This window comes from Haplochromis burtoni, unplaced genomic scaffold (assembly GCF_018398535.1).
Source record: "Haplochromis burtoni strain Fernald_Lab_line unplaced genomic scaffold, NCSU_Asbu1 Contig_322, whole genome shotgun sequence".
NCBI classification, from domain to species: domain Eukaryota; kingdom Metazoa; phylum Chordata; class Actinopteri; order Cichliformes; family Cichlidae; genus Haplochromis; species Haplochromis burtoni.
In genome coordinates, this window is record NW_024582683.1 from 270,039 (window position 1) to 283,004 (window position 12,966).

Sequence of the window (12,966 nt, forward strand, 5' to 3'; positions counted from 1 at the left end):
GGTGTTGTCATAGTCTTGTTGTCGCCATAGGTTTGCCGGGCAGTTGGCTGAGAATTTGGAGGAGTCACTCCTCTTGGCCAAAAGAAAAATTTAATCTTAAATCTTATTAAACCAGCACAGTCACATCATTTTACTCTTTCTTTAATGTATATGGACTCAGCAGACAAGATACAGTAAAAGGTTTATTTGTGAGATTTAGAAGAGCTGATAAGTAGATTTTCCTTTTAGTTAATAAGATTGTGGCTGTATAGCCTCCTGACGCCAAACTGACTAGACTCTCACTTACCTTACAGCAAGAAAGCAACAATAATTAGCATCTACTGAAATGTCTTTCTGTTCCTAATAAAATGTAGCATGCTGTAATTTATTTTTTTTTAAAAAAGATGAAAAAGGATCTGAGTCAACGTTGACAGCGGTTTGTGTACACAGCTGGGACGCTTCAGTGCCTGAGAAGTGTCTGTGTGTGCTGGTGTGTCCGTGGAGATGATCCTCCCTCAGCTCCTCAGGAATGTTTGAAATTTGCACAAAGAAGAACAAGATTGGCTCGAGTACCTGGGGTCTGTGCTCGGGCATGCTGTTAGCCCCTGGCTGTCTGTACTTACACAGAAAAAAAAACGAACACATCTGCAGGAAACAGAAGAAAACTGACACGTATTAACTTGTAAGTAAAATAATCTGCTGCACTGATGCCACAAGCTAGGACGGATTGCATTCATTACACAACTACACAAACTTATCTGTATGAAGATTTTGTTGGTGTTGGGTGGGGAAAAAAAAGACCTCATGAAGTCTGTGTGGTTATCTGAAATAAGCAAGGCGGTAAGAGTGAAGGAAGAACATATGTGAACAGTTAAGGGTGTTTCAACAACCTCTTTGAAATACCCCATTAGTGTGATTACAGCTGGCAGGAAACCCGGGTTAAAAAATGACTTTCTTTTGCAAAGGAATCCACAAAAAAACTAATTAGGAAAATGAAACTTTCATTTTCAATTTGGGTAATAAATGAAGCTGACAGTGATGTTAAGAGCAAAGACAGATGCACAAAAAGATGGGCATGGTGTGGATGGAATACGGAAGGGGAAATCATGCGAGGCAAGAAAGGAGGAAAGGTCACAAGTCTGTCTTCGACATGCAGACCTTAGCTTTGCATTGTTTTTAATCCCCAGAGCCTGCAGCCGGTTGTAAATCTCTTTGCAGAGTTTGGTATTAACAGACATGCCTGGAGCAACATACCCAGCTGCAAGTGTAGATTTTGCAAGGGCCTTGAAACACATGTTCCTATTTTAACTGAAAAGGCAGCACATTAACATGACCTTCTTTCGCCTACACACCAGTCAGTGCACATATTGATCCCCAAGTCCCTATTACAGCTGAAGCACAGCAGAATGCCTCCAGTTACACCTATTTACACCTTTGCTGCCTGTCTCCCTTTATGCAGTGACCTAGCAGGCAGAAGAACAATTCACTGAAACATGCCGTAAACCATGAAATAAAGTATAAGTACAAAGATCGAGCCACTATTTTACAAGGTGCATTCATCTCTCTTCGTGGAGTCGCGCAAACAGTTTGTGGCGTGTCCTGGAGTTGAACATATATAAAGAAATTTTAAAAGAAACCAGATGGGCTCTAGGATAGCAAAAGGCTGGAAAGAATTAGTCTGTCAAAAGTTTGATCACTGTCTTTCCCTTAGATGTGCTCATAAGTCTGGAACCAGAGATCAGACACAGAAGTAGGCCTGTAGTGGAACGAATAAGAAAAGTATGGCTCTATAAGGTTCAAATTAAAAAAATTATGTGCTGATGTAAAGTGACAGCACAGACTATACAGCGAAATAACGCAGCTGGCCTTGAGGTTTTTCTCTTCAAAACCTTTCACGGTTACATTTCCAACCCATAAAAAGCCGTAAACAAGTCTCTCCACTGAGGGCAAAACACTCATTAACAGCACATGCAGCACATGCAACCAGTAAGGCAGACTGCTTATAGGTTGACCAATTTATATTATGCAAAAAATATTCTGCAATATACGGTATAGCTATGAAATGTCATAATATAGTTAGGGAACAGCAAATTCCTTTTCAAATGATGTCAAATAATGTCACTCGTCTCCTTCAGTTCATCATTCTGGGTGAGATTATAAAGGGGATTAGAGACGCCTGTTGTAGCGTGCCTGTGGCTGACAGAATGGCTCCTGGGGAAGTGTGCCAGTGCAAGATATTTCTACAGTACAATGAGAGCACTGTATGGGAAAGTACAGAGGCAACAGAGGCTTCAAAAACAAGGAAAAAAGAAAAAAAAACAGCACTCCACACAAAATAGGTAAATATTTGATGCGTTCTAATAAGGCAGTTAAGAACAAACTGCATACAAAATACGCATTAACAGAGAAGTTAAATTACAGCATATTTATAAAAAAAAAAAAAACAAGAGTTTTTTGGAATGTTAAAAAGCACATTAAATTAGTTTAGCATCAAATTTCCAAAACAGGTTGGCAGACAGTATTTACATCAGACAAATGCACAAATGAATATGCTCCACCTGTGAAATTAAGGCTAAGTACGCTATCCAAACACAATTACAAGAGTGCAGGTGCTGGCAATGTGTGTGCAAAAGATCTTCTCTAAAAGAGCGAGCTGAACGTCAACAGAAATACAATATTCAAGAGTCAACTTACATTAAGGCTTAGGAGTTTATCATTGGGATTATTGAACACAAATCAACAATCCAAACCGCACATGAAGGGGTAGTTTATGATACCCACCACGCATAGTCTACTCTTTACATTTAGTCATATTCAGGTGAACATCAGAGGGGTGAAGTAAAGACAGGGTCATTCTTCACAGTGAGGCGAACAGTGAACATCTCAGCTTATAAACGTGTCAAACTGATTCATTGATAAACTAGGAAACACATTCTATTCACAGGAGGTAGTTCAGCTGGATATTCAAGACATTTTTTTCTGTGTAATGCGCATCAGCTTAGCACAGGTGTGCCAGCTGCGTTTGCAAAGCTCATTACTGTGCAGGCAGACAACAAATCCATCACCTGTGCATGCTGAATGTTCACAGCTGGCCGTATTTTCCTTTGCAATGCACAATGTGTGTATATAATCTGTCTATCCTGTCCTGGAGAACACCGGCGTGCTCATCTGAGAGAAATCCTAATTCCTGAGACAAAGGCTCGCTGTCTCTGTAGAGCTCCAGCAGCCTTTGCCTGGAGTCTCTGCGCGTGTGCAGCTCTGCCACGCGCTGCGTGGTCCTTTTTCTAAACACGCACACAGAGCTCAGGACTGTATTGTGATATTTCTCCCACATGTTTAACACTCGAAACCCGTGCACTAATCCGGCCTCGTTGTCTATGAATACGAGGTCACCGCGAGGGGTTTTCAGGAGATTATTCGTGTCTCTCTCCATTACACGGGAGTCCCACTGCAGACTAAACAAATTGCTGACGAGCCTGTCAAAGTTTGCCGTCAGGTAGTCTAATACGATCAGGTCTGTCCACTGCATCAGCTCCAGCAGCTCCACCGCTGTCTTGTTCCAGAGCTCCTTGAGCGCAGGATGCAGCCCGCTGCTCTCCTGTCTCAGCGGCGCAGGTGTGATGACCCCTGTCAGGTTGGAGATCCACTGAGTTAGAGAAACCACGGCTCGGTCATTCCACTGTAAACCATCTATCCGCGTCCTCACACTTTCCCATTGCTCACTGTCACTGTCCAGCTGGGACAGTACGAGAGGGGGCAGGTTTGTGATGCCAAGCAAACGTGCAAGGTAATAAGTCAAAGTTTCACCCTGCACCTGGTCCGCGTTTATCCCGTAACGCACACAAGCTTTGGTCCCGTCTGCAAACGTGGCAAGCTGATTGGATATCCTGCCGCATCCCGGCTCCAGCTTCACCACCCGGTACGTCCTCGCTTTCTTTTGCCAAGCCAGAGCATATTCCTCCGTGAATCCCGCAGGAAGGGTATCTTCCAGCCATTCGTTCCAAAATATTCCGTCTTCCAATGGGGACAACTTGACCGGGCCCTCCCGCGGGGCTGACCTCTTGTTATCCCCATTCATATTGTAATCTCGATTTCCTGCAGAGACAGGTTGATTGGTGAGGTTGAGGCGAGTCTTCAGTCTGTCCCCAAAGTGCAGTCTCTGTGCCGCTGGGACAGCAAGCAATGCACGGAAAGTTTTGGCTGAAAGGTCCACTGGGAGAGCTTGGTGAAAGGACCCTGCACCTGGTACTGAGAACCTCCGTTTGTGTCGCTCCAAACGGTCCTCCAGTGCGCTCCAGACGTAGAAAACACTTGCGAGGGCGCACAGGAGGAGCAGAGAAAACAAGTTCGCTGAAAGAACCCTCATGGTGACGGCCACCATTCCTCTTGGCACACAGTACTCCAGCAGATTTTAATAAGATACAGGCAGAAAAAAAATTCTCCGATCCGCAGTTGAGCTGGAGCGGCTTTGTGCGGTGCGCTTTCTGTCCTCTACACGCCCGAAGCCCTGCGGCTCAAAGGCGTACTGGGTAAGATCACAAGGAGAAGAGGGTCTCCGAAACTGTGTGAAGCTCATCTCCCGTCCTGTTCACACGCCTTGTCATATTCCTACTCTATGGGAAAAAAAATGAGCGCATTTCGCTTCACCCCGATAGCCGCTATTGGACGTTCTCCGTTACAGTCCACTGGCGTCGTAAGGGCTTTCTGTGCGTGCACGCCACACTCTTTCCCATCTGCCTTTATCTCTCCACCGGGCGTTGGGTGAGTTTGATTTGTGGTGGAGTCGGTTAGCAGAGACACACTAGGCGGTGAGACACGTGACTTTAGTCCCGAGATGGTGGGCGGATCGTGGGAAGGAGGGTTCCAAGAGGAGCGGAGCAAGTGCACCGCTGTGCGTTTTATGTGTTTGTGTGATGTCAGACGATTGTGTGTTATTACAAAAAAGGTAGCCATTATGATAATTGATATCCAGAGTATAAATACTCCGCATTTTAATACACATGCATACGAATTTAATACATTCGTATGCATCAGCGAGGCAGACAAGAATGGAGTCCAGGCGAGAGAGTTTGCAGACCTCACTCTTTTTGCATAGCATTTTTCACTGTTTTCGAATGTATCTTCTAATTTATGTCCGTTAAGGAGTCATTATGAATAAGAGAAACCACTAAGTCGTGTCATCATATTTTACTTTGTTGTTTTACTTTGTATTTTTCCAGCAGATTTCAGATTAAAGTCAAGGCAGTACTGAATTTCAGCTTTAACGCTTTTTTTTGGAGTATCTATATCTAAATTGGCCGCAAGACTCTTTGTTCCAGAGCATACAAACTAAGCAACAATATATGAACAAATAAACCAAATGATCTGATCAGGATGATTTGATTGCCTCTCTGCCAAGAGCCAGAGTAACACAAAAAGCAGATACTTAAACGAAAAGCCTGGCAAAGGATTCAGTATATTCCAATTTATTGACTCAAGCAGTTTGTTGGGAGCCAAATGCAGTCTCCTTCTTTAAGAACAATGCAATCACAATTAATAAACAATTTGAGCCTATTTTTTACATTCTGTTTTAATTCAATTGCGCTACAGTTCCCCCAGTTTCTATAACATACAGTTTTAACAATATTCCCTTAAGAGAAGGCCAAGTCCTTATTAGCAGATGAGACTTGCTCAGTTATGCATAGCAGATACAAATACACTATTCCAGTATTTTTAATAATTTGCACTCTTGATGAATATTTAAAAAGAGCACAGTTATTTCAATTTGTGCTGCTAAGCATTTGACCATTCTCCTATGAACACTAAAGTGAACCCCTGCTTGTTTGCTCTTTGTTCGCGGTTTTTGTTAAACCAGATGTAACATGCGTGCACATAAACTCCTTTATACACTTCTCCCTCACTAATATTCTCTCTCATTAACATCCCACTGCAACCTATACCATTCCACTCATGTTTTCACTCTCTGTATCTTGAACCTTGGTTTCCTAATCAAATTAATTGGGTTATTTTTATAGCAACATGCTGGCATGCTAAATCGCCTGAGTCGAAAAGACAGCCACGGACAAGAATACTCAATTACAGCCAGTAAACTAGATGTCCACTAATGTATGCTCGAAATGCCCAGAGTGCTTAAACTCTTATCTCCACTGACATTCATATTATATCATAGCTTGAACAGAGAAATAGTGAATTACAAAATAATAAAATAAATAAATCTAATTTATCTTTTATAATCCTATATAGAAGAAAAACTCCTACAGACAGGCAGGCGAAATGATTCTGATTGGGACATGCTTCTTGTGTGCTTTCATTAACATCAGCAGGATAATTTCCTTTCTGAGAGCATGTTTGATTCTGCATTGCAGCTTGATGGAGCAGTGTGGAGAGAGACTGAAAAACCTCTCGATTCTGTGCAAGCAAAGAGGAAATAATGAATGCAACAGTCTCAATAAATGGTTTGTGTAGCGGTGAGTGGTACGAGGCTGTTTTTTCTGACATGTTGACAAAAGAGTCACTCCTGGTAAAAGTGAGGCTTTTCCACCTGCTGTGTAGAACAAATTAGCCTTTCTTAATTGCGTGCCGCCAATTGCTCAAGATTGCAGATAGTTAGGGCACTCAGCAGGTTTGCTAAATATATACAACTTTATAATTACGTTGAAAGGGTACCTTGAAGTAGTTTGAAATATCTCTCTCTTTGATCTCCAGTCATAACAATCCTTCACCACCTTGCCACTTCCCTTCAGTTCCACATGAAAAGTGAGTAACAGCAAGATTTAAGACTTTCAGTGTCTAGACATAGAAAATGAAGAAGGCTTAAGTGCATTGCTGGAATTCTGTCTGATGGCTGTTACTTAAAAGGAGTGTGGACTAACAGTAATGGCTGGCTCTTGGTGTCGCTTTTCCCGAGCACAAGTGTGGGCATGTTCACATATCAAACCTATCTGTTTTCTTGCTATGTGTTATCTGCAGGTCACCTAACCTCTATGTCTCTCTCCTCATTACACCCCCATCCCCCACCCTCTTCCACACACACGCACACACAGACATCCCACTGCTGTCATGCCCCCTGCTGCTGCATTCCTCCCACAGCAGTCCCGGGGGGGCTGTAACTTATGGAAACCTTTTCTCCCCTTGGTCATGGCTGTCCGTAGTCAAGTGCCGCAGTGACACGGGAGAGCTCAGACCGTCTGTCATTCTGTCTGCAGCAACACAGTACACCCATCACTAGTCGCCTGACAACGCCACAGCTGTGATACAATCTCGTGGTGCCTGTGTGGTGCCTGTCTGCCAGCGCAGATGGACGCAGGGAGGGAAAGGAGATATTAAGGGACGGAGACAGTGGAAGAGAGAGTGCAGTGAGCTTCTATCACTTCCCCCGTAGTCTTAGGTTGTTCATGCTGAGTAATAACTCATGGGTCCCTTGACACTTTGTGGCACTCTGTTTCCTGGACTGAATAATGAATGTGCAGGACTTCCATTAGTGTTGAAAGCTACGATTATTTCACTAGGCCTTACAATTACTCATGCTCTGGGATTTGGGGACAGGGCGGAGGAGATCCATGGGGATGAATTTGTGTCTCCTGGTTTATGTATGTGCAGAGATGTCTGCATGTGGATGTATGCTTACAAGTGTTTATTCTAAAGAAAAGAGTGGAGCAGATAATACCAAGGGGATTAGAGGCTCACGTGATTATGTAATGTATATGTATATGTGAGGTGTCAATACTAGCTTTGAATCCAGGAGGAGGCACATTTTTATCTGTTCAAGAAACCCAACATGGTCTTCTCTTTCTCTCCCATCACATTAATATAGAATATTTTTGCAGAGTATTGTAATGAATACTTCAGAGAGACATAACACATTTATTTTATGTACCGGAGACACAGATCTTCTCAGTACTTGGTTCAAGTAATGCTTTGGAATTCTGCATACATTGCCCAAAATTGATTTTATCGTCAGCAGATTATCCTGACTTCAATTAGCCGGCAGATGTTGCTGGTCTTAATTCTCGGCTAGAGTCTTCCCAGAATCATGCCATTTTTAAAAGCAGTTTCACTCGTGGTTTCATTTAGACAGAAGTACAGGGAGTGAGCAGAAACAAGTAGCCTGTGCAGAATCAAACTGAAGCTGTTGCTACAACAAGCGATCCACTGCATTGCTGAACATGGCACACAGCCACCAAACGGCTGCCTTTTTTCCACTATTCACTGCAGTTTCGCTGGCCTGCCTTTGCCAATTTCCTGATACGCAGGCCCAAGGTTTTTAAAAGAGTGGTTGGTTGCCATTTGCTAATAATGAATGGGTTATTGTTAATAAATGCTGAATTTATCCAGTAGTCACAGAAGAAAAGATGGTTGGGTTATTCATGTACTGCACCCTCGTCTCCGCCCGGCTTCCATGCAGCAGAAGTTAGAGAGGGGAGATTTGAACGAGCAGAGGAGTGGGCCATTGAAATTCAGTGCTACACAAGGGAGACCCTCTTACAAGAGTGAAATCAGGAGGGGAGGAAGGAGATGTACTGTGGAGCCACTTGATTAAAGAATCAGTGTCCAATCTCCTGGATTACACCCTCTGACCTGCCATGCCAAATCCCCTATTAAATAAGTCAAGAATTGAATTCTTTTTCTTTCCTTTCTGCTAACTGGCTTATTGACTCAAGTGTGCTCAGTGCCTTGTGGTGAGGTCCGCCTTTCAATTGGCTAAAAGGAGGGTTTAGGAACATCTGATCATTATTTACAAAGTCATGACTTTCCAAGCCTTGGTATTTTTTCAGATGAAATGCACCATGTGATGCTGCGATCTGGTTCCCCTCCCCAGTGCTCGAGGGGGTCATATGGTCAGTTAAGATTAGAGATGGAGGTTGAATGTCTTCCTAGCATTTCAGCGAAAAATTTAGCAGCTTCAAATTTAATGGGCAAACAGCGTGAAGTGCTTGCTCTCATATCACACTGGAATGAATCTGCTGCATGTGTGAGGGAAGAGTGCAGTGGTCTAAATGCATCTTCTCTCCTAACTCCTCCCCACCCTCCCAGGATTTCAAACCAGTTTAAAGCAACCACTAATGAAAAACATGGGACCTTTTCAGCATATGGCCCAAGCTTACACAGAGAGAGGAGGGGACACAGTCACATTTCATTTTAAACTCATGCGTCCAGATATGCATATTAACATGACTTATTTCACATCATAAAAAACTCCAAATTAAGGTATGTTTTTCTAATCTGTACTCCAGATAGAGTACAAACAGTGTTTTCAATTACTTATTTAAGCTCAAATTCAAAGGCTAAAGTCCACAGGACAGTGCAGATCTGTAATATTATTAATTTACCATATGGAGCACACTGCAAACACACATACACACTTACACAGTAACTATAGCTTGCACATTTATTTCATCTTGTCACTTCAAAATACACCTTAGATGTAGCAGCTGGACATTGGGCAGAAAGAAAAATTGCAATATGCTACCAATGTGTGAGGTTGCCACAGATCTGCTGATCACAAACTGCCAGATACAATGAAGGCACATTAGGCACATACTTTAGTTGAATACAAACCTTGTGGTCAGTAACATCTGAAAAAGCTTCTGTTATTTCAACCTTATGTTTTGCGTTTCCCAGTGGTAGTCTTGTTTTTATGGTTCCTCAGCTGTAGTAATAGTACTGTTGGGGCATTAAGAGAGGGAAAAGGCCAAATACCCGGGCACGAGCTTGACCCCTTTGCATTTTGACCTTTTTTTTTCTACCCATGAGGCTGGTAGTGTTGACAGGACGCTAGTGGGGGAGGGTAGGCAAACAAGCCACATGGAAAAGGCTAGCAGGCAAGTGCTGCAAGACCAACAAGACTATGGAAAACCTTTCTCAAAGCTGGCTCAGTCCTCTGCTCTAAATTAGCATGCATTATAGGCTGTTTGCAACTTGACTCAAAGGACTGGCTGGTTTTGTGAGACTTTTCACAGCACAGGATGTCTAAATCAGGAATAATCCCTTTACTGTTATCTTGTAATCTTTGTTCTATATTTTTACATGTGCTGCATCAACAAATATTTGGTAGAACTGAAAGAGATGTTAGATAGTTTTTGTCATTTTAAACTACGAAGAGAAGGCTCAAAATGCTGGCAATTTTCTCTGACGCTGGCTATGGAGTGAAAGCCTGATCATTTATGGCTGTGGCCTTGCAGATCGAGTCTTTTCCACAGGCCTTGATGCTCAGTGTATTTTACTTGCCTATGCTTCACTGCTGCTGGGAATCACTAATGTAGCTGATAGCACCCACCACTGATAGATTTGTGTCCCTCAGGACAGGTTTGTATCACTGCTGGCTGTCAGCACATACATTATGTGGTTTAAAGAAGAATGATCACTGCTATTAACAACAAAGCAGGCCCAATTGAATAATTTAGCACAGTGGGTATTCACAGTGGCTCGCTGCTGATAAAGAAGTGGAGAACTGATCAAACAGCTCTCACGCAAGGCTTGGAAATAAAAATAAGAAAATAGGATCAGAGTAATTAGTTAAGGTGCCCCGTTCCAGTCCAGTGCCTAGTGCTTACATCCCTCTCGCTCTGACATTTAGTCAAAATTGTGATTCTGCTTTTCTGCCTGCAATGGCAAATCAATATGTTCCATAACAGATGGAAGTAGGAATGATGGGATGTGTTTTCTGTGTAATGCAAAAGCTGATGTTGGTTCTTCTTCTCTCCTTGATCTGGTTTTTGTGATGTTGCTGCAGAAGTTACAATAAAATAAAAAATAAATAAATAGAATAAAACACCCTACATTTCCTGTTAGCCTATTATGGGCTACTTGAGATTGATCTCATCTTCTTGGAGAAGAAATAAATAGATTTGCAGGCTCTGACTCCCTCTAGAGGCCCTGATGATTAACAGCAACACACACATTTTTGTGATGGACATTAATTATTTTGTACTCATATTTATATCAACACACTAACATGCTGTTGCTAAGAATTCAAGTGCTTTAAAAAAATATATCAGTTTACTGCTGAGTTCAGTATTGGCTTGGTGTTCTGGGGGGTTTGGCTTACTTTTGCAGCTGCTTCTGTCTTAAAATGTATTCATAAATTAATTTTAAACCCTTTTTCAGTGACACAGTGGCATTCTACCAATAAGTTAAGTCACATCCACACTGGTGACTCAATTTGCACAATTTAGACATCTGAAATGTCCTTTTCTACGGTCATGCTTTGAGATTATTTGCAGCATTTTTGTCAATTTGCTGTCACAGTCACAACCGAGTAAGTGATGAGAAAACAATATATTTGCATCAACATCAGAAGGCTCAGTCAGACCACAGCCGATGTTGCACGCTCTGTGCTTCAGCTGCCTGCACTGTAAGAGCTTAGACATCCGCATGAGCAAAACATGATGTAACAGGTCTGTAAGGATAACTTTAGGGAGAAACAGATCCTCAGCTATCAGCAGGGTTTATCAGGATCATGGTGCTTTTTTTGATTAAAGTCTTAAAAGTCTTAAAATATTTTGATCCAAGATCAATGATAGATAAGTGATCTTCTGATATTTTACTCATTTAGATCTAGCCTTTTAACATTATGGAGTTTTCTCTCCAAAGTTTGCAGTGAGAGACAACACATGTGAAGATCAAAGGTCTTTTGAAGTTAAATAGTAGAATGACACCAACAGTTACAAGTGCAGAGGTACGAACGTTAGAAAATAGAAGTGCAATTTCATTTTTTTCAGCAACTTACACACGTTTTCACACTTTTTGTTCTTTGTTAGATTCATTTTTAGATTTTAGATGTGTTAATTGTGCCTCATTGTTCTCACAGATCCTTTGGTTTTTTTTAATTGACCAGGCTCTCTCTCTCTCTTGCAAGCACAGTCTGTCTCTTTCTGTTATGTCAGTTTTATTGCAAATATAATACAGATGCTCCAAATGTGCCTTGCTTTTTATTTAAATAATGGTGGCCTTGAAATCATTTCATATTCTTCATATTTTACTAGGATAATGTGAAATACGTGCAGTAATTTTTTGGAAGATGTGCAAACATAAGTAGAAATACAGTATATACTGAAAACAAAAAACAGTTTGTATAATTCTAACAAGCTTGAAAGTCAATATTTGGTATTGCCACCTTCATTCTTCAACACAGCGAGAACTCTCTTAGTTCAGGCCTGAGGTGTGTTGTTATTTATTTAGGAATAGTTCTGCAGGCTTCTTGATGAATATTCCAAAGCTCTTCCTTGGATACTGGTTGCCTTTGATTCCATTTTCAGTCAAAATCCCACACTTTTTGTACAAAGTTGAGGTGCAGTTTCTGGGGAAGCCATTATGTGTTTTTCTACCCAGGTATGCAGGTATGTTTGGGATGACTGCAATGTTAAAAACATATGAAGCTGTTGTCAATCAATCCATGATAGTACTTTTAACTTTTAATAGTACTTTTAATTCCACCAGTTTCATAATTTAATGAATTCTCACAAGATCCCAAACACCAAAATGGTAAAATGGTAAATGGCCTGTATTTGTATAGCGCTTTACTAGTCCCTAAGGACCCCAAAGCGCTTTACACATTCAGTCATCCACCCATTCACACACACATTCACACACTGGTGATGGCAAGCTACATTGTAGCCACAGCCACCCTGGGGCGCACTGACAGAGGCGAGGCTGCCGGACACTGGCGCCACCGGGCCCTCTGACCACCACCAGTAGGCAACGGGTGAAGTGTCTTGCCCAAGGACACAACAACCAAGACTAGCTGAAATGCAGTCCCAAAATATGACAGAGCCTCCACCATAGATACATGCAGACAGTTACTGCTGTGCCTCTCTCGATGACCTCCAAATGTATTAATTTGGAGTCAACATGACTGATTTTCAGTCAGGTTTTTCTAGAACTTTGTATAGCTCAGCCCTTTATCCCGGAGAGCCTATTGTTCCCCACTCCTCCAGTTTCCGAAGGTTTTTTCTTCTTCTTTTTTAAGGACTTATTTGACACTATTTT

At 42.0% G+C, this 12,966-nt stretch overlaps 1 protein-coding gene across 1 annotated transcript; it reads right to left on the reverse strand.

The window, feature by feature from the left end:
* Positions 1-1,123: 1,123 nt before the first annotated feature.
* fjx1 (four-jointed box kinase 1) lies at positions 1,124-4,810 on the reverse strand. Its single transcript, XM_005941750.3, has one exon. The coding sequence runs from the start codon at positions 4,358-4,360 to the stop codon at positions 3,062-3,064; it is 1,299 nt and encodes a 432-aa protein (XP_005941812.1). The 5' UTR covers positions 4,361-4,810; the 3' UTR covers positions 1,124-3,061.
* Between the last annotated feature and the right edge of the window lie 8,156 nt (positions 4,811-12,966).